Source organism: Alexandromys fortis, unplaced genomic scaffold (assembly GCF_014885135.2).
Source record: "Alexandromys fortis isolate MF-2015 unplaced genomic scaffold, M_Fortis_MF-2015_v1.1 scaffold_120, whole genome shotgun sequence".
NCBI classification, from domain to species: Eukaryota; Metazoa; Chordata; class Mammalia; order Rodentia; family Cricetidae; genus Alexandromys; species Alexandromys fortis.
The window spans coordinates 5,520,425-5,542,874 of NW_026067999.1; the positions used below are offsets into that span (position 1 = coordinate 5,520,425).

The 22,450-nt window shown below is 45.7% G+C and overlaps 1 protein-coding gene and 1 long non-coding RNA gene across 2 annotated transcripts; one reads left to right on the forward strand and one right to left on the reverse strand.

The window, feature by feature from the left end:
• Positions 1–1,206: 1,206 nt before the first annotated feature.
• Positions 1,207–3,267, reverse strand: Tmsb4x (thymosin beta 4 X-linked). The gene is made up of 3 exons (XM_050160560.1): positions 3,158–3,267; positions 2,043–2,157; positions 1,207–1,646 (listed from the first exon to the last, which is right to left on the reverse strand). The coding sequence occupies exons 2-3, from the start codon at positions 2,140–2,142 to the stop codon at positions 1,612–1,614; spliced, it is 135 nt and encodes a 44-aa protein (XP_050016517.1). The 5' UTR covers positions 2,143–2,157; positions 3,158–3,267; the 3' UTR covers positions 1,207–1,611.
• A 677-nt stretch (positions 3,268–3,944) lies between these two features.
• LOC126512681 (uncharacterized) lies at positions 3,945–22,232 on the forward strand. Its single transcript, XR_007595130.1, has 3 exons — positions 3,945–12,011; positions 15,473–16,652; positions 17,596–22,232. It is a non-coding gene; the product is annotated as an uncharacterized lncRNA (long non-coding RNA).
• The last annotated feature ends 218 nt before the right edge of the window (positions 22,233–22,450 follow it).

The following is a 22,450-nucleotide window of genomic DNA, read 5'->3' on the forward strand; positions in this document are numbered from 1 at the left end:
TGTGCTGGCTCCTTCTGTCTCTCCATAGGAGGAACGACCTGTGGCCTGACACGTCCACCCATCCTACCCCAGACAGGCAGATGAAGGTCTGCTCACTGATGCTCTCCTCGAGTGTCTAAACCACAGGTCCGTGGTTTCATGTGCATTTCTCAAAGGAAGTGTTGAGCAAAGAAAATCAACTGGGTTTAGTAATGCACAATCCCCCCTCCCTGCCCCCACTGCAAACCGATGTTTTCATGAGCCAGTTTTGGGGGAAAAGTTCACTGTGGACATTTGCCCTGTATATTTTATCCTTGCTGAGATACTGGGAGAGCTGCTGATCTTAAATATTGCCGTCTGGCACTTAACGAACATGTACCCTTCATAAAGAACAGAGCGATCCACCAAGCAGCTTTAAGCACCTTCATTTTGCTTTTAGAAAATAGCTCATTTTTCTTCTTCTTGCTACATGTTGCGGCCCAGCCGAAACAAGGGCTTTGCTTATACCCACCAACAGAAATATGTAGCTCAGATGATGGAAGATTAGGGAAGACTCCAGAAAAGCCCTGGTCAGCTGATGGTTATCTGCTGCTTTCAAACTTGGCCCAGATTTCACCTGTCCTGAATTTGTCTTTTAAACCCCAACATTCCGTTTTAGGATTTCACCGAGTTCAAATCAGTCTTTCAGGATAGGTGCATTTCTTTTTCTAAAGCTGAGTTTAAATATCGAACTTCGATTTCAAGCCAGCCATTAGATGAGGAAAAATTCAGAATTCCTTTCTAAAGCACATACTAAAATGTGGTCTTTAGTTTTACCTCAGAGGATTGCCCTAAACTGAACTTGTTGGATACTAGGTAGTCGATCAAGTTCATTTTGATACCTACAGCCAATGTGCTGAACCACCACCCTTTATTTTGAGATGATGCGCAATAAATTAAATGTAGATTTATTAAAACCCATCAAGTTTCCCAGCCCCCTTCTTCCAACAATGGAAGCTGCTCCAAATGCAGATATTTCCCTTAAATCTTTCACGTAACCCGCGAGGAACTAACTCACAATCACCTTCAGATGACCTTCCAATCTTTTGCTATAGATATTATCCATACCCCAGTGCGACGATGTCAAGGCTCTTCATGTTTGTCCCCAGTGACCAAGAGGCCGGCATTTTTGCAAAGGTTGCAGGACCCATTCAACTAATCCCTCCAGACACCAAACAGACCCGCCAGTCAGGTTTTAAAACTTTTTATTTGCATATTAAAAAAATTGTGCATTCCAATAATTAAAATCATTTGAACAAAAAAAAATGGCACTCTGATTAAACTGCAGTTTACATCCTGTAGGACACCTTGGACCATCTTGAATTTTACTCTATATTTCACCGCCTCCCACCCAACTGTTTTCCTTCGCCAACATGCACGTTCTTTTCCCTCCCTGCCAGCCAGCCAGATGGGTGGGAGAGGCAGGGGAGGCCTTCCTGGTCAGTAGTTCAGAATCTGATGTGAAAGGGGCAGCACAGTCATTTAAACTTGATCCAACCTCTTTGCATCTTACAAAGTTAAACAGCTAAAAGAAGTAAAATAAGAAGGCAATGCTTGTGGAATGTACAGTGCATATTGGCGGCGCTCATCTCATTACGATTCGCCAGCTTGCTTCTCCTGTTCAATGGCTGAAAAAAAAAAAAAAAACCAGAAGATGGAGGCTTAGCACACTCTACAGAAACACGATATTTTCATTTAAAAATCTCTTTTCATGTTATAAAAATTCTAGGTTACATAGGTTGCTACGATGAGGAAGTCATTAAACAGAAGTACAGTTATTCAATAAATGTATTTGCATAATATGCCTATGAAATATTCCCTTATTAAATCACTAAAGCCCAGCGTTTGTTGGCTGCAAAACAGTTTTTAATTAACCTTTGCAGGCCATATTCATCATCATCAAACTGTCGGCTCCTCCCCCGCACCTCCCCCCCCATCCTCTCCGCTGCCCCTCCCTTCCTCCTACCCGCCCGCTCCACTCCCGCCCAGCCTGTTCTGAAGATGGGAGGGGGCGAACAGCTTACTTTCTTTTGAAGGCAGAGGATTTTTCTCTTGCGTTTCTGTCTTCTTCAATTTCGACTTATCGAATTTCTCGATCTCAGCCATATCGGGTTTGTCAGACATGGTTGCCGGAAGGAGCTGCAGGTAAAAAGCCAAGACCAAGGCTAAGAAAGAGCCACCCGCCCTCGCCTCTCCCAGCTCCGAAAGCACCTTCTCCTACCCCGACCAGAGGTTCCAGCTTGAAATCCTACTTCCTCCCTTCCCTTCCTCTTCCATTCCTGACTAAAGCCTTCAGCTCTTTCTACAGGGGAAAAAAAAATCTCCCTTACTGTTCCCAATGTGAAAAATCAAAGAGCGAAGGTGGCTCTCAAAGGTATTCATCACTGCGGGATGTTAACTGCAATGTTGAAATATTAAAATCGGGTTAGAATGAAGCTACTTCCAGCGTTAGTGGGGGGAAGTCGAGTAAAAACTCTTAAAATAGAGTCAAGGTCGCAAAACGCACCTACAGTTTCTACATGGGCTTGCTCCCCAAAAAGATGCCAGGCGGCCCAGCTTTCTCCTCCGCACAAAGGCGGGAGCTGACACGAGCAGCCACCGACCACCGCCCTACTCGCTTCCTCTCCTCGCTCTAGCCCAACAATGCAGCCGAGGCACACAAAGCTGCCTTCCCCACTTCTCGCAATTGCATCCTGATCTGCGTGCAGGGCCCTTCGACCCTCTTTGCACACATTTCTCTGCAAGGACTTCCCAATTTTCAGGTTACAGCTCGGGTAGGTTAAGCCTGCCAGATAACAGCCCTCGAAGCCATCAGGCGTTCAGGAGACTACAGAGCATTAGAACAAAGGATCTATTTCTGATTAATTACAGCCTCCGAGACCAGGAAAAATACTTTAGGGGGTGAGGGTCGAGGAGAGAAAACAATTCCCCTCCAAACTGCGCAGCAAAATGCCCGATTTTGTGATTTTTAAAAAAATCAAGTTCCCCTTTCCCATTACTCAGCATCTGGAAGAGTTTAGCATCCCCCCAAAATCCCCAAAACAACCTGGCCTGGGAGTAGTACCCCTTGGACTGGCTTTAAGGATGAGGACGAGCAGGGAAGCGGAGGACTGAAGGAGGAAGGGGCCCTGGGGCTCACCGGAGCGAGGAGCGCGAACAAAGGGAGTCCGATCTGGTCAGAGGCTGCTGCCGATTGTCGGGAGGGGCGCAGCGCGCGCCGCTATATGCGCGCTCCTATGTAAATGAGGTGACGTCACTGGCAGTCCCGCTTAACTCCTTCGCGCCGCGTCTCCGGAAAGGCGTTCGAAGGCCTGTCGGACCCTCCCTCCCCCATCCCATCCACCAGGGCCCTCGACCCACATTGATGGCGGAACTAGAAAAGGAACAAACGCCTTCAAAATGCACCCCCCGACGTGTATTTTATTATAACGAACTTTTGCAACAACCGCCCAAATCTGTTCTGAAGGTTAAATTCACGATAACTAAGGTGCCTGGGTGGCACCTAAGGAGAAAGGCATTCCTTTACTTCGAAACTGGCTTTGTCTGCAGCCAGCGTCCCCCAAGATAGGGTGCGGTGTCCCTCACATAAGGGCTGCTGGGGTCTGATTGCCGTGACTCAGCTTTTAGACCAGTGGACCGCACTCACCCCACCCGGCCCTCTTTGTCTTCCTCGGCTGTCTTCCCCCCCTTGATTTGAGAGGGCGATAAAGGATCCTTGAATGATTTTTTTTTTAAAGAAAAGTTTCAGCATTGAAGCATCTGTATCGTATACGATAATTTTCGTGAGCACTCGCGTCAGATAACTAATACTTGCTCATGGTAAGGTAATTGGGAGTTTTATAGAATACACAGCCTCCTCAAAAATTAACTCAAATTCAACTTCTGCTATTGAGCGACAATAAGGAAGTTGATTTCCTTTTTCTTACTTTCATTAATTAGAAGGGATTGCTAATGAGAACCAAGGATTTCTGAAGACGCCAATTCCACTCGCTCCTGCTATCTGAAGACTGAAAGAGAAGCGCGAACTCGGTTTTGAGAGGGAAGGTTTCGGCAGTTCGTGCGGATGAGACAGGTAGAGAGGTGTGGGTTTCAAAATGGCACCGGAGTCGGTGAGTACCAGGGACCTGCTTGCTACTAAAAAGTAATTACAGGTACCAAGCTTGGGTCTCCAAGAGGTGGGTGACAGTAGGAAGCTACACAGGTTCTAAAAAGGCATTGTTGGGATTCTTTCTCAGACACAGAAAACTACAAAAGATTCCTTCTCCTTTTCTGTGCCCTGGGGTGGGGGTATTTCCAGAAGCCCTTCGCTAAGCATTTTTATGATAGAGGTTTTGCCTCTCTGGGAATGAGTCAAGGGTTATGAGGGAGCCTAAACTGTCTCTGCTCCGGCAGCTTGGACTTCTCCATTTCTTCATCCACTTCCCTTTTACTGGGGAAGAAGGAGATGGGGGTAGGCAGGGCAAGGTGACCCCTCTGGTTTCCCAGTTAATGCTCAGCTTGGGCTTGTGCGGCTGCCTTCCTGCCCTTCGAATGGGGGCCCTGGACCTGTTTGAGCACGCGTGAGATGTCACCTCTCGGGTAACACAGCCCCTCCTGCCCCATGTTCACTTGCAGGGAGCCCACTGCATTGTTGAAACCCAGAAAAGATCTTGCAGGGTGCATTCCTGGCCTCTTCTGCTAGCAGCTGCAGTTACCCCAGACACCAGTTCTGTCGGTTGTTTGATTCCATTTCCCCTCCCTCAGCTGTTGTCAGAATTTCTCGAACTCTCTTTCCTCTTCACATAATCGACAAAGGAATGCCACAGCCCGACTCTTGCTGCCTCCTTTGCCTTAGGAAAGGTTACAGAAGTCATCTCGCCAGAGGAGATGGGAGAGTGGCGTCTGGAAACATCTGGAGTTTCCTCCTTTGGTAACAGGCTAGCAGGCAGCTGTTGTTTGTAGCTGTTGCTGGAGAAAGAGCAGGTGGGTGGTTAGAGAGGGAAGCCACTGGCTGTGGGAACAGAGTTCACAGTAATGGGCTTGGCTGGCCCACCCGACAGGAACATCGGAAGGGAAGGGTGCTAAGGAGAAAATGAAAGGCAAAGAAAAGAATGGTCTTAAAAGTGGTGGACTCCTCGTGTCAATCATCCTTTGCGGACCGCCTCTGTAAACTGGACAAATGACAGTCACTAGCGGTTAGAGTTGTGGGAAGACCAAGTTCTTGGGACCAAGCTTTACTACGGCAATCACTTTATCCTGCTCGCATTTCAAATGGGAAGTTGAGAAGAAAAGAAAATAATAAACGTTTTAGTGTTTGCCATTAACAAAAACCTCAGGGGATTTGCAATCACTTCTCTTATAAAGAGACATTTATATATTTCGTTGTATATTTCTACATAACTAATACATGACTATATCACTTCTCTAACAAATTACCAATAAAAATGAGATATGTTGTTATTTTATAGCCAAATAAAAATAAGTCCAATTCTGGAGACGTAACTCAGTTGGCAGAGCACCTGCCAAGCATGCACCAAGCTGTGGGTCAGTCTCCAGCATGACATAAACCAGGCATGGAATGACATGCCTGAATTCTCAGCATTTGGGAGGTAGAGGAAAGAAGATCAGGGATTGCAGGGCCTCCACAGTGAGTTTGAGGCCAGCCTGGGTTGTAAAGCAGAGTGGTCCTTGAGTCTTAGAAGACGGTATTTGCTCAATAAACCAGGCTCGCACTGCTTTGGTTGCGTCCTCGGTACTTGAATTCAGTTCCCGAACCGAAAACTCCAATAACGATGTTTACATCTCAGACAGTTGAATCTACTTAGTATTAACTTCCAGATGTCAGGGATAATTGCTGCTTCAGGGAAGGAAACATTTATAAGTAGATTAGCATATGCTGGGCACAATAACCACTGAGGTGGGAGTTTTCAATTCCAATTAAAGTGACGAAGACATGGTGAGGCAGAAAAAAAGATTGCTTTCAAAGGCACTGGTCACTTCAGCTGCAGGGTGCATTCTGCCCTCAGGGCCCTCCAGGGAAAGGCAAGCAAAGAGCCCACCTGGCAACTGCCTTGCCTCTCTCATCTACCAGGTCATGGCACCCTGTGAGACAAGTACCAACAAGGTGGCCCCTGTCCAAGGCCATGCCCCACAGAACCAGGAAGCAGCGTGAGCAGACGCTTTGTTTTCTTTTGCTTTCCAGTGTGGGCCTGGGCCCAAACTGTGTGTATTTCCAGTGATGGAGAAACAGCCATTGGAAGTCTGAGCTCATGAAAATGAGTACTGCAATTCTGAATTTATGTAGTTTGGGGCGGAGCGCTAGTCCGAAGGAAAAAGAGGAGGAGCCTTACAACAGGGATTGCAGCAAGGCTCTCGGTTATTTGCTTGTTCAAACCCCACTCCTTTTGTCTGGTTCAGGGCCTCCTACCATCTGTCCCACCTGCCTGCGGCCCACACTCCCCTGGGGTTCCTACAATTGCCACCTTTCCTTTAAACTCTGCCTTACAGCTAACCCCCGACTCCCTTGTACCCATGAGAATATAAATCCCCTTGCACAGCCCCGGGTCCCTTGGTAAAAAGAAGAAAAGACAAAGGAGGGAAAGGATCTTCAAAATCTCGTCCTAGCTCGATTTTGTAGCTCCCGGAAGCCTTTTAGAGCAGGACTCAGTTCTCACCCTTCGCAGCGGGTACGGACTTCCTCGTTTTACTACAAAAGAAACCGAGGCTCATAGAGTTTTAGCAATTTTCTCTGAATCAAACAACCAGTTTGAAGTCTATGTCCTTCCCTTGCGGCCCACTCCTGTCACGGGGTTCACTGAAAGGGATCTTTCTCCAGCGTTTTCCGCTATTCTTACCCACAGCAGCTCCACGTTGTGGCTCCAGGAAGATGGAACAAAGGGCTCCCCCTGCCAGCGTGAGAGAAATCAGTGGAGGAAAACCGGCAAGCACAGACAGAACCAAGAAGCCCCAGTGTGTGTGCAGCCCTGCCCTCTGTATTGATCTGATTGAGTTTCTGTGCCTGCTTCATTCTGCAGCTTGAGTTCGCCTCTACAACATCCCCTCCAAGTGGTTATTCAGCCTCTAAATAGCCAGGGGAACCGGCACAGAAGTGCAGAAGCTTTGAGTCTTGTCCAGAGCAATGAGTCGTTTAGTTTGGCAAGGAACCTGCATAGGAGGCAAGACAGTGGCAGGAAATGTTGAGAGGCAGGTAGGGACCAGGCTGAAGAATAATAATAACTGGAAGTATGGCAGCAGTAATAATAATAATATGATATAATTATATGATAAATAGGTGTCATATAATAATACATGCATACACGATGTATAATTTATAAATATATACAAAGGTCATAATGATATAATAACAATAAGAGCAGCAGAAAGAGCCAGCATTTTCTGAGTGTCTACTTTCTCTTGGGAGCTCTCCCTGCAGTATCCCACAAGACCTCCTTAGAGGCCCATTATGTCCCTTACGTTGTAGATAAAGGCGTTGTAGAGAAATTAAGTAATCTACTAGCAAAACCCAGTGATGTGGTTGAGATTCAATGGAGCTATCTTAGAAATGGACTCATTTATATGCTACATTTTTCTAGCATTCTAAGGTCTTCAGGCTGCCTTTGTAGACTAGCTAGGAATAAAGCTATATCCTATCTCAATAAAGCCTTCTACTTAATATACTTAAGGCTTTGGTAGAGGGCTCAGTGGTAGCTCATCATTAGGGCGTATGCGTAGCATGTACAAAACTCTGGGTTTAGTCCTCAGCACCCCAAAACAAAAACAAAAATAGCACACTTTAAAATATAAGAACTTGGGCTGGAGAGATGGCTCAGCAGTTAAGAGCACCGGTTGTTCTTCCAGAAAACCAGATTTAAGTCTCATCAGCCTCATGTTGATTCGGAACTATCTGTAACTCCAGTCCCAGGGGATCTGACACCCCCTTCTAGATTCTGGCTTCTGTGGGTACCAGACTCTGATACCCCCTTCTAGATTCTGGCTTCTGTGGGTACCAGACATATATATGGTGCCCAGACATACTTGAAATTTAAATAATTAAATGGTAGCTACTCTGTGAGCTGACAGTGGTGTCATAAGCCAGTGATTCCAGCCATTGGGAATGGAGAGAAGAAGATCGTACATTCAAGGCAGTGCTCAGCTATGGGTGTCAAAACTTTGCTTTGCCTTTTAGTTGTTGTTGTTGTTTTTCTCATGGTGCTGTGGTTCAAACCCAGGGCCTGACACATGCTAGGTAAGCACTCTACCACTAAACTTCACCCTCAGCCCTGGCAAACCTTTACTGTGAAATATATTCCCCAAGGCTCATGCATTCAGCAGTGTGCTTTCCTTGCAAGTATGAGGACCTGAGTTCAATTCCCAGAGCCCATCTGAAACACCAGGTATGGTGGTACTTACATGTAATCTCCGAACTGGGGAGGTGGAGACAGGCAGATCACGGGGGAGCACTGGCTAGCCAGGATATATTACTTCACGAGTTCCAGGCCAGTAAGAGACCCTGCTCAAAAAAAAATCAATAAAAACATCAATCAAACACAAATAACGAGGTAGGCAGTGCAGTCAAAAGTTATCCTTTGCACACCCACAGATGCATGGACCTGCATACACATAAACACACACACACACAAGAAATATAATTCCTTTATTACTAGCAGAAGGTGGTTAATGGCTTTACGCTGAAGAAACCAAGTGCAGGCCTTAGACAGTTGCTTCAGATTTGAAGGGAATGCTGACAAAGGAAGGCATTAGCTTCAGGGCTGGGTTTCCGGGTCTGTGGCCTATGTGTTAGACTGGGCTCTGCACTTGTCATGACCTCATGCATAGTGCTATACTGCCTCCATCTTGACATTCTTCATCATCTTCCATAGAGGTTGCACATGTTCCTTCTTCACAGAGTCTCCTACATTTTGAAGCCAATCCTACTCTTTCAGATTACAGATTCCTATGTGTCTCTAGTGCCGCTGCCTTGCTCTGTATCTAGGATGGGCCCACGTGCTCCTTTGACCCCCCCTTTTTTGCCTCTAGTGACCTGGCCACAGCCTCCAGTGTTGCCCAGCTGCAGAAACATCCTGTTCTTGCTGGTGCCATTCAACAAGTAGTGGTGATTTGCAAAAGGATGACTTAGGAAAGGCAAAGAAAACACATTTGAAAGCACAAGAGGAAAAAAATGGGCTTCTTAAACACAGTGAAGACTAACACACACTGAATTGGTCGCCACAGCTTTAGAGGTTACAGGTGTTGGTGTCCTTACTCACGTCCAGTCTACTTGGGAGGAGTGTGGGACTGAAGCTCTTTAGAGCTGGTGGCACCAGTGCCACCACTGGGGGATTCTTCATCCTTTTCACCTTTTGATTTTCTTGTCCTATTGAAGAGCAGCTTTGCTCGCTTAGGGCTGAACCACACTTGTGCATCACATACAACACATGTGTAGGCACATGTACAAACACACACACACAAACATACATGAATGCACTCTCTGTCTCTATCTCTCTCTGTCTCTATCTCTCTCTCTGTCTCTCTCTGTCTCTCTGTCTCTGTCTCTGTCTCTCTGTCTCTCTCTCTCTCACACACACACACACAGACACACACACACACACACACACACACACACACACACAGCCCACTCTGGAAAATCCTGGTCTTTTGATGTCTGTGAGAAAGGAGCTTCTCTATGTGACTTCCAGGGGTTCTTCTGGGAGGTTCTTGGGCTGCCTCACCAGGCTTTGCAATTCAGTTCGTCAGCTTCCAAAGGTTTCTGGGACACCGCACCTTTCACCCATTCTCTGATATTGATTGTTACAGGCTCAGCCTTTCCCCTCTAGTCAAACCTTCAGTCTAGCGTCATTACCCTTGAGGCTAGTGGCATAAGGCAGTCATTACTTGTCCCCAGGGTTTGTAAAATGCACACATAAAGCTCCCTTCCTTTCTGCTGTGTTATACTTTTCCTGTCTAAGGGTGACCTGCAATTCTCAGCTTCCCTGTGCATGGACATTGACTAATGAGAGAGGAAACCTTTCCTAGCATCTGGATCCCCATCTCTGATTCTTTCTGATATGGGCTCTTCCTTCCCATGGGAGGTAATGATACCTTACAGTAAGTAATTCATGGTGGCATTTGACTTTGTATCTCAAGTAGAAAGTATAAACCTGAATCTTACCCACTGTCAGGGAAACCACCAGGAAAATACCACTTGAGTGTCTCTACCGTAATGTACAAATTACAGCCTGGTCTATATAATCTGTGAAATCAACAGAAATAATAATCCCCAGATTTCACCCTAATAGGTTCAACTAAAGGTTTAAGATGAAACTTCGTCTTCAAATGGTAAACACTCAATTGCCATATGATGCCAGGAATGCTGGCATATACCTATGATCCCAGCACTCAGAAGGTAAGGATACAAGTGTGAAGGCATGCTTAATTACATACTGATTTCAAAGGGCCAGTGTGAGTTATATAGTGAAACTCTGTCTCAATAAATGAAGAGCTGGTGATATAGCTCTTTGTAGTAGCAAGGCCCTGGGTTCCATTTTCATTGTCACAAAAAAAAGGATTCAGTATTAAACCACGCTACAGCGTAGAAGAACCTTGAAGATACTGTACAATGTGAAAAAAAGTTAACGACAAAGACCCCATATTGTATGGTTCTATTTAAATTAAACGCTCGGAGTAGATAAGGCCAGAGACAATATGTGTGACAGTGGTTGCCAGGAGCTAAGGGTTGAGAAGGATGGGGAATGACCTTGTAGTAGATACAGGGCTCACGTTGGGAGCAATAAAAATGGTTTAGAACTAGGCAGAGGTGGTGATTATCCAGCATTGAAAGTCTACTTCGCAACAGCTGTGTACTTCAAAATGGTTTCCTGTTACATAATGCCACATACAAAAATGCTATGCACAAAAACTTTACATACAATTTTCCAAAGTAACAAAAAGAGTACCAAAAAGCTGGCAACCCAGAAAGGACCTTCAGGATAAAGGTTTCTTTGGCCGCCACTTCCACACAGAGAAACGACCATTGGGCATGGAGCTGGTAAAGATCATTATGCCGCTCCCACTGGGCACTGGATGGAAATCAGTTGCATGGAAGAGATTTGGACTGTGTAGCGAGGGGAAATTGAAGAAAACACACTGGATTCTCGCTCTCGTGCACAAAAAGGCAGAAACTGCCAGGAAAATGAGAGCTAGCCCATGGAAATGGCTAGGAAGCACTTTGTGTCCAGAGAGAAGTGATGCTTGTAAATCATTATTACATTTAGTCTGTGTGTGTGCACCCAAGCACACCAGTGCATCTGTGGAGATTCAGTTATCTCCTTCCGTCACTTGGGTCTCAGGCTTGTCGGCCATCTTGCTCCTCTGTCGCTTGGTTTCTTTCACCTTCAATGTCTGCATTTTTTTTTAAGTCTGGCTTCTGTTGGTTTGTTATTTGTTTGCAACATAAACCATGATTGCTAAAAAAAAATAACATTGATCACTTGATGAAGGTGTTTGTTATATGCCAAATCCCTCACCAGAAAGCTAAATGATAAATAATTTGAGATATGCCTTTTTAATTTTATTTTTGTAAAGATTTATCTATTTTTATATTATGAATTTGGGTGTTTTGCCTATTTTATGTATTGTATCCAGTGGGTGCCTGGTGCCTGAAGAGGTCCAAACAGGGCATCAGATCCCCTGGAACTGGAGTTAGAGATGATAGTGGGCCACCATGTATTTGCTGGAAACTGACTCTGGCCCCCTGCAAGAGCAACAAATGGATCATTTTAACCCATGATTCATCTCTCTAGCCCCAAGATGTGCACTTTTAATGTCTCTATTTCCCATATGATGCTTTTTACTTCCAGCAGGATTCGTTATAACCTTCACAATGGTGATGCATTCTCCCCCAATCCCAGCAAGATGGTTTGTGGGAGTGAAGGCACCTCCATGATAGCACCTTATGAGGGGACTCAGCTACAATCGGACAGCACACCAGTATTCCCGGCGAGGGAAAATCTTCAAAGGTGAAATGTGGCACAATTCACTCTGAAAATCTTAGTTTACAAAGTACACCCATGGTAACCACCCTCAGGAGCCTTTTGTTTCTAAGGAAACACTAGAGTAATAGGGCTGTCGAAGAAGTTTTCAGAAGACACTAAAAGCAACAGCTGGATCAACAACCTATTTGCTGGGCAAAAATGATCTCGTTTATCTTAAAAGTAGATCATAAGGTCTGTGGATACAGCTCAGTAGTAGAGTGCTTCTCAGTAGAGCATGCCACAAGGCCCTGGGCTCTTTCCGGTTACAATGCAACTATATAAAGGAGGAGGAGGGAGAGGAGGAGGAAGAGAAGGGGGAGGAGGAAGGAGAGAAAGAGGAGGAGGAAGAAGAGGAGGGGGTGACAGGAAGAGGAGGAGGGACAGGAAGAGCAGGAAGAGGTTGGAAGATGGTCTTTGTTTTTCCGTTTGCTCCCACCTTCAGTGTTTATATATTCAAAGGGTTTTCCAGTCACCTCGCATCCGACTGGTGTGCAGAAACATCAGCTTTAGCTGGGGAGACACTACTTGAAATTTTCCCTCTATTCTTCTAGGGAAAGTAGTCACAATAGTTTGGGAAATCGTGGCTAAAAAGAGCTAGGACCACTTAGAAAAGCTGGAGGGAGCCAGGCCTTTTGAGTTGACCCGATGACTACTTGGGGCTAGGTGGTGGGTGAAGACAGGAAGCTTCCTGGAGTCAGTCTAGTCAGTAAGGCAGCTCCAGGTTCAGAGAGAGACCAGCCTGGAGGATTAAAGCAGAGAGGAATTGAGGAAGTGACCCTCAACCATCAACCTCTGGCTTCCATGTGCTCATGCATCCCATGCCCTCAACCCTCACAAGGATACAGGTGTGTGTGTGTGTGTGTGTCTCAAACACATGTACCACATGCAGAGGCCCGAGGACAAGTGGTTACTTATAGGAGTCAGTTCTCCCTTTCCATGATGTTAGTTCTGGGATTCCAAACTCAGGTGGTCAGGGTTTGGCACCAAGCACTTTTCCTCACTGAGTTCCCTCACTGGCTCTGGACAAGAGACTCTCAAGAACTATTAACAATTTGCTTCGGGGCAAAGGGAGTGGAGGTTCCATTTATAAAGCAATGTTTGTACCAGAAACACATAGTATTACTTTTATGCTAATTTAAAATATTTAGTTTTACATTTTACCTTTCAGGCATTTAAGAAATAATTACTTTTTTTCCTAATCAAGAAACTTTCCCCAAAACCCACCCTAAAGTAGTTGATAGGCCCGTGAAAGCAACAGAATGTGACCTGGTTCTTGGGGTGTAGTAAGAAAACACCTTTGGAAGGAAGTGAAAGGCACCGCCCAGAGGCCCAACCCAAAGACTTCCTGCTTTTTTGCAAGTAAAAGAACTTGTGTTCTTAAAGGAAAGGAAGACAGCTCTTGTCCTATCTGTGGCTCTGAACACTCCTAAAGTCAATGAACCCTTGGGCTACTGCGCATCCGACTCCGTTCTAGAACATACCTTTGGTACCCACAATTGAAGCAATCTAGACCCCATTAACAGCATTCTGATTTTGGCAGTAGCTCCTTAGATGGCTTCCTATAAAATGGAGCCGATCGCTACGTTTGCTGAACTGCTTCCTATTTTCAGTGAGGTGGGGAAACTGTCCCTGGGGTCACCTAGTGTGTGTGTGTGTGTGTGTGTGTGTGTGTGTGTGTCCAAATACTCTGTGAGAAGTTTCTTGAAGTAGAGGCCCTGGCTACCAGGCTGCACCATTGCACAAGGGCACATTCATCGAAGTGTTTGGTTTTGTTCATTTTTCATTAGTTTGTTTCTGTTAACTCATTCGTGCCCCATGGCCCAGAAAGCCATGGAAGGGTGACACTAGACAGCCAGCATCTTCCCTGTAAGTGAGGAAATGTGGCATATGATAAGTGATTTGTACAAGGACTTTAGGCAAACAGTGAGGCCAGAAATAGGTCCCAAGCTCAGCAGAAGGGTTCTGGGTTGGTGGCCCCACAGGCGAGGGTCTGCGGTTTCCATGGTTTCATCATCTCTCAGCCAGCCCTCTCAGCTAGCCGTTTATGTAGAAGGAAGTTTCCACAGACTTCTTCTACGCCTGCCCCAAGTGAATGCCAATGAGGTGCTGAAGAAGGGCGCTGTAAGGGAGGGACTCACGTGGAAGGGGGAGGCTGGCAAAAGAAGTGAAGCCCCAGGGAAGGGGTGCTATTTCCCCTCTCTTCCTCTGAGCCATGCATTCCTGCTTCCCTGCCTTGTACAGCTGGATGGCATGGAGGATGAAAGGAAGCCCATGGGTTCCAAGCGTGAAGCACAATCTTAGCCTCGCCCTACTGGGGAACTCTGCGTGGTCTCATTCAGCAAAGCATTTCCAAGAGCCCGCTATGGACCAGGCAATGTGCCATGTGCTGTTGATTTGCTCGCCCTCTCCCTGTTGGGTCAGGTCTCCTCGATGGTAGGCTAAGTCTTAACAGTGGTTGGTGTCTCTAGGCAACAGCAACATCCACCCACCACCAATGATGCTTGTTGACAACGAAGCAAGTAACTGAACTGAGACTGCAGGACTTGAACCCTAAATTATGAAGGGTAGACTTGTTAGTTTAGAGAGATCTTTTAAAACAAAAGTATAGACATGGGTCTGCTGCTCTTTTTGAGTGGCCTCAGGCTTCCCACATTCTGCCAGAGATCTTCTTGGTAATATCGGCAGCAGAATGGAAGGGCATGATCCCTTCTTTCTAGGCTTCTAGGGAAGTCATGATGCTTGGACCCAAACTGACATTTATGGTGTCTTCCATCCACCTTGGAAAAAGATAAATACGATAATAATGGGATAGTTGTATATGTAGATGCTGCTGAAAGTCGTTGAAGGTCAATGTAGTAAACCTGGAGGACAGGATAATGGCTGATGTTTATGGTCTGCTTACTGTACTCAGGAGGCTAGTTAAAGCATCCCTTGTCTCACCTTCAGAAGCAGATTGTATGATGATGGAGATTACCCATGCTTTATGAAGGAAACTTTGCTACCTACATGCCTCAAATCCTGGACATGCTAGTAACTAGGAGCTGGGACTTGAAACCTGGCTGCTGCGTTTGTGATATTCTGCACCCTTGTCTCCTATCTAGCTTGAGAAAAGAGTCTTGGAGCTATTTGCAAAGTTAATTTTCTTTCTGATTTTGTTTTGCTTAATTGCACTGTTTGTTTCTGTCAGCATTTCCCATTGTTATTGTTATTATGTGATATAATTATATGCAAGGAACAGAAGCAGAGAACTGATTATGCCTCTGAAAATCAAAAGGGGATATTTGGGGGGAAAACCAAATTGAGAAATGTCTGAGTTTATGGCTACTAACATCTGTTCTTTTAAGGAACTTCAATTGGTATTGTATGTGTGTGCGGGGGGGGGGGGGGGGGGGGGGGGGGTTTTTTTTTTTTTTTTTTTTATTTTTTTGTTTATTTTTTTTCCAAAGACTTTTTATTTCCAGAAGAATGTGACTGTCATTGCCATGTGAAAGACATAACCTGTAAGTCATGGATGATACCCCAGACAGGTTCCATCTTCTCCCAGACAAAGATACAAGGCAGCAGTATGTATGATTATGTTCCTTCCTCCCCATCCACTATATCCAGAGCAGAGGCCGAAGCCATTTTCACTGGCTCCAGTGTGTGCCCATGTGTCCTCTTCCCCATCTCTACTCCACCAGCTTCCTTCATCCACCCCTGGGAAGTTCTCCTAGGGGCCCTTGCTATGACCAGCTGTGATCCACACTGCCCCCTAGGGCTACCTCCCTGACTTGTGTCTTGGCCACCCCTTGCTTCGGAACTTAGCAGTACTTCTTGCCCCAAAAAGCAGGACAAAGAAGGACTTCTGGGGCCACTGGTTGCAGCCAGTACTATGTGATAGCACTTCCACTTCCTCTAAGTTAGCAGCACTTTAGCCAGGAGGGGTTAGCGTTCCTTCCTCCTAATTCCTCCACAGGTCTCCATTTCCACAGTGCTCTCTAGTCTAGCGCTGCCTTACCCTACTTTCAACTTCCCCAACGTTTACCAAGCAGCCAAAGGGTATTCCTGTAAAAGTCTGGAGCCAAACTGCTAAAATACATATGCTCATTCTGCCCAGGAGTGGCTTCCTAAGTGTGTCACTTACATAGTGGCTCAGCACCCAAGCTTAGGAGGGCTCTGGGCTTGGTAAAATATTAAACTGCCACTATTCTGATATTCTTTTTTTTAAAAAAAAAATGATAGTATGTATTAGTTGTACTATTTTCAGGAAATCCAAGGTATATAAATATTCATAAACTAAATCCATACCCTATACTATATATATAAAAAATAAATTCAAGCAGTGAACATCAAGGAAGAGGCAGCAGACAGACTGTACAAAGATGCGGAGGGGCGCTGTGACACACGGTCCTCTGGACTTGACGACCAGTGCGGTCATAAACCTGCACAGCTGTGGTTAGCTGCACGGTCCTGCCACAGGGGGGGCAGACCATCTCCAGGCTCCACTTCGTACGGAGAAACTATTGACAGTAGATAGTTGCTAGGGGATGAAGACTCATTCCTTTTTAGGATGTGGCTACAAGCAGATTTCCAGTGCTCTAGCGGAGTCCCCGCACTCATACAGATGGGCAGCACCAACTGCACTTGGTAAGTTATTTTTTTAAAAAAAGATATGGAGCTGGTAGGGGAGCAATTGAAGAGGATACGGGGAAATGTGGAGGGAGAAATGGGCCTAAATGGGACATTTCGTTGTATACACATGTAACATTCTTAAGAATAAAGAAAATTTACAAACAAATACATTGCACACATAAACATAACATCACAAAACTTATAGAAGTAAACATAACAGAGAATCTTTTCGACTACCCACTAGACTAATAGTTCTGCCTTTGTTTGTGTGTGGAGTAGTATCATTTATTTGTTTTTGACATAGGGTTACTCTCTGTCTCCTAAGTTAGCCTGGAATTTGTGATCTCCCTGCCCCAGCCTCCCCACCCTGAAAAAACTGAGATTATAGGAATATACTATCACATGCAAGCTAGCAAATTGTTACTGAAGTCACATCCCATAAAAGAAAACATTGAAAAGTTCAGTTTCAAAATCAAATACTTCCGCTCCTGAAAAAGGCGTTGGTGAAAAAATATAAAATTATGGAATAAGGAATATTTGCAAATGTATATCTGATATAGAATTTACCCAAAATGTGATCAAAAGGACAGTGTCTACCCATCACTAGACAAGGTGGTACATGGCTATAATTTTAGCGCTTGTGAGGCTGGGGCAGAAAGGAGTATTATGTGATAGCTACCTAAGGAGATACTCTAAGGAAAAATAATGTAGGTCCAGTAATACAAACAAATACATTTTTGAGAAGGTAATTCACAAAAACAAAAATCAAAAGAGGTGTGCACACAAGCACAGGAAAGATGCTCGGTGACATCCAATGCAAATCCAGCTGCTTCTGCCATCTTGAAATCCTGGGGTTTGGGGAGAAAGAATGCTGCTAGAACAGGGTGAGTGACAGTGGAGATGTCACTAAATAAAACCTCTCATCACCCCCTTTCCGCTATTTTCTTTTATTTGACAGGGTCTTGATTTATAATTCGGGCAGGCTTCGGGCCTCCAGTTGGTGGAATTTATAGGTAGGAGCCACCACCTGGCTCCAGGAAGCAGCCGCTCTGTGAGTTGATCGTGTCCCACAGCTGTCACATGACAGAAACGGCGACGTGATTCACTTTCACTTCCCATGAGAATGTGAACTTTCCCAGTGGCCCTGCCCCTTCTTAGCACGTGGGCACATCTGCTGGCCATGGATTATGTGGCAGGACTCAAAAAGCCTGCTCCCACATCTATTGTTCCTTTCCCAAACGTCTTAGTAGTAAGCCGAGCCCAAGGCTTCTCGCACTTGATAAACGAGAAGAGTAAGCAAGCAACTGGTCTAAGGGCCCGAATCCACTTAGGAGCTTGACTGAAACCAAGATGCCTGCAGCAGTCTGTGCTTCCTGGGACTCATCCATCACCTGTTTCCTTACCAAAGAAAATGCTAACAGGCACAGCTGGTCTCTGAGGGGAGGGCTGCTTTTGTCACCCAGCTGTGGTTTCCGCTTCAGATCCCAGGATGCCTTGCTGTAGGGCTGGGTAGCCCCTACGCTACCAAAAAAGAAAAAAGAAAAAAAAAGAAAAAAAAGCTGCTTTACATTGCTCTGCGGCGTTTAGGGGTTGGCACCCCATTCCTGGTGGCGAGGCATTGCCTTGCTGTTGCTAAGGGCAGCTTTCAATCACCCCTTCATTTATTCCCACAGGCATACATTCCAAATCTAGTAATTTTGCTGTGATCTCGAGAAGAAGGAAGTACGGGGGTGGAGAGAGATGAAAAAAAAAAAGTGACAGAGGTATTCATTTTATCCTTAGGGATTAGGGGAAAGGCGGAAAGCTTTTCAGAGAGTCACAATCATAGGGGAAGTGCTAAGAGCCAGGTGTGGGAGCCAAGGAAGAGAGCCAAAGCCTGGATAGGGCAAGAAAGAGACTGGCCCTCCAGGAGAGGGCAAGGGAAACTGGCAAGCGCTACCAAACAGGGCTTCTCCTCACCCCACTATTTCTCCGCAGGTTTAGCCCTCCATTAGGAAAAACCATCCGGGAACGTTTTATTTTCCTTGATAGATAGCAGAGGGGAGCAAAGAAGCTCACCCCGCTTTTGAGCGGGTGGCCACCCTGGTGTGGTCAGCTCGGTGTACCCTCAACTAGCTTTGGGCTTTCTACCACACCCGCACAACCATTCCCTCCTCTTGGAACGCTGACCACCTACCTCTGAAGGCTCTAGCTAGTTTAACTACCTAGGGAAACCCTGGGACGCAGCAGCGAATTCAGCTGCAGCCACTAGACTATCGAGGTGGAGGGGAAATGGCACTATCAGTGCGGCCAGGGGAAATGGCACATCACCAGGCTCGCCTGGGGCACTGCTGACCGGTCCGAAAGCAAGTGTGAAGCACCAGCTGCGCGTGGAAACCATGAATTCTTCCCCCTCAGCTGTGGAGGTTTAAAGGGATTAGGTGTGAACAATGGCCAGGTCCTGCAAAAGTTAAAAAAAAAAAAAAGCCACAGGACTTCCTCTTAAAGACCTGCAGGTCTTTGAAGACAATCAGACACAAATGCTCTTTCAGAAAGGGACAAAGCAAATATCAAGCTGACCTTTTGCGAACAATGTAAATCGTGACAGTTTGGGGCAGCGGTGGAGGTGGGGTGGACACAAAAAGACTTTGCTTGCTACTGTGTGGCAATCAGGCTTCTATTCTTCTCGCCCTTGCCTAAGGCTGCCTTGTTAAGGTTTGCCGTTTATTTTAAACGTGCCCAAGGTGGAAGGAATCTAAAATGGTTAGTGGGTGAGGGGATTAAATGAACCCAGGAGTCAAGACAGAATGCCTGGAACCTCTCGGGTTTCTCAGAACCAGCTCAGGACCTGCCCGCCAGGACCTGGGGGGCAGAACCGGTATCAAGAGAGTGGCTTAAAACTACTCCGGGATTGAGTCCCAAGAAGCCAAGGTGAGATCCATTACTGGCCAGTGAATTTTTGCCTAACCCTTGCTTTGCACTTGCAGTTCTTAGTAGGCCTTCTGGGTGTGCTGGGACAAAGCTATGTGTGTACTGTGTTCGGTTACCGTGGAGGCCCTGGCCTCCCAGAGAGGCCCCGGGGTCCAGGTGGGTGTTGCAGAGAACAAAGGTTCCCCACACCTAGAAAACCAGTTCTCCCAGCCTTCCAGCCACAGCAAGTGACATCACCAGGAGCCAATCGAAAATTCGCACTTGAGTTTACTTGTTAAGGCCTGAATTGATTCCACGTAGACTGCACAGCTGACCGTGTAGAGCCACCTTCCCAACCAGCGCTCTGTTTAGGAGCGAGCTGATTCACGGGGAATTTGGCTTTCACGCAGATTTCTTAGGCAGGTGAGGGGCCAGGTTTCAGATTCCACACTGAAGATACCACACCCTGAGCTCCTGGCTAGCCCAAAGCCGGAGCGCCAGACGGACCTGTACTGCCATCTTCTGGTAGTGCTTGGTATTGATTAGTGAGAGTGGCAAGATCTCTCTGGGAAATAAAGCCTGAATACCCTAGGTTGTTGCTCCATTTTACCAGTCTCCGTAGACAAAAAGACCCCTTCCAATATATCAAATAAGGTAACCATGAAAGGAAGACACTCTGATCTGATGGTAGTGTACCTTGATTTTCGTCTATATTTATCTGAATCTGTTTGTTTGGAGACACTAGTCTCCTGTAGCTCAGGTTGGCTTCTACCTCACTCTGAAGGTGACCTTGAGCTTCCCACCCTCCTGCTTCCACCTCCCAAGTGCTAGGGTGACTGGCCAGTACCAGCACATCTAGTCTACGTGATGCTGGGGATAGAACGTTTGTGCATAGCCTTTGTGCATTCTAGGAAGGCCTTTACCGACTGACCCCAGCCCCCCCTTCAGTTTTGTAAAGCCCTATCTATCGTCCATGGGAAGAGGCAGGTATGTGATGAACTTGAGGATGCCCTTGACGGAGTCCTGAGTCTGAGAGGTTTCTTGTCCCATACTTTTCACTGTAGATGTGGTCTTTACAAAGGCCTTCGTGATGTTTTGGAGAGTTTTCAGTTTATGTATGGTAACCTGTGAGTACAAACGGGCTTTGCAGACTGGATGTAAAAACAGCAGCCCCTTAGGTCGATCCAGACTAGTAGACATTGCATCTGCAGAAGCATCCGCATGTCATGCCCAATGACTTCTCCTTCTCTCTCCTAGTCAATGTAGCCACGTCAGTGGAAAGAGACCATGCATAGCCCTCTCTTGTAGTTTCAAAACATGTTTTAAGGCAAAAGGAGGCAACTCTCGTAACATATAGCCATCAGATACAGACTTCCATGCTAAGGAGTTAGTATATGTTTTTCTTTTATATATTGCACACAAGGGAGGGCCTTACTGGCCATGCAGCAGCAAGGTTGAAATGCTGTGGAACACCTTAAAATGCATAGGACCGTTCTCTCCAATCTTCAAGAAAGAAGAATGCCATCCAAGAGGTCAACAGTGCCATGGTAACAGAGTTACCCTAAAATAGCTCACCAACACCTCAAAGCCAACATGTCAATGCTTATGACTCTGGACTTGTCGACTTCTACAACTGACGATGTCCTCTGGTTCCCACACTCATAGTCACACATTCGTGAACATTCAAGTGCACACACAACCAAAACATTTGTGTAGAAATAGACTATTGCTACCCCATGCTCTTATTTTGTTCTTTACATTTATTATTACTATTGTTATTTAGTTTTATGCATATAGGTTTTGCCTGCATGTATGTCTGTGGACACCTTATGTGCCTGGTGCCCACAGAGCCCAGAAAAGGGCATCAGATCCACTGGAACTGAAATTACATATATCTGAAAGTTGCCATATGCATACTGGTAATTGAACCCTTGGCCTCTTCAAGAGCAGCAAGTACTCTTTTTTTTTTTTTGTTTTTTTTTGTTTTTTTTTTTTTTTTGTTTTTCGAGACAGTTTGGAGCCTGTCCTGGAACTAGCTCTTTTAGACCAGGCTGGTCTCGAACTCACAGAGATCCGCCTACCTCTGCCTCCCGAGTGCTGGGATTAAAGGCATACGCCACCACCGCCCGGCTAGCAAGTACTCTTAACCACTGAGCTATCTCTCCAGCTTCTTGTATTTAATTCTTTAAAATATTATTCCTTCTGTTTATACTTACCAGGCAGTTAACGATGGCCATCTTCATCTGCAGGTAGACACTTATCCATATGAATATTTGCTACATTCATATACATGTTTCACGTTATTTTTCTAATATAAATAACATCTCCAGAACATCCAACTTTAGTTGGATCCGATTTACTGTTTCAAAGGGGGAAATTCTTTCAAGATCAGAAACAAATTGCTTCAGCTATTCCCACAGAATTCAACGACTTTGAAAGTACAGTATTCCCTAGTAAGTCACCTGATACCTTCTTCAGTTCCAGCAAAGGTTAGTCTAGTCCATGGCAGGGAGTATTAGGATTTTCTTTCAGTCTGTGTTAAGTGTTGGATTTATCCAATCTATGACTAATGGCGTTAATGTTATTTGATATGAATGCTAGCCTCTTCACCCTGTACCAAAGAAGAATCTATCATGGTTACTCTTTTATTATTCTTGATTTCTGAAGTATGGTCCACATTACTGTCACCTGCCTCTTTGGAATAATGCCCCCCCCCCCCCCCCCCGAAAGCTAGTATGTTCGGATCAAGTAACATATCAATGGAATATAAACAGCTCGAGGAATGTGGCCTAAGGTCTCCGCCCCCCTTTTAAAAACACAAGCATGCATGGCTTAATAGTGACCATCTACATATGCCTGGGACCATTTTCAAGGACTTACCAGGCTAAGGGGCTCTCCATTGGATCTTTAAATGAACATTTTGG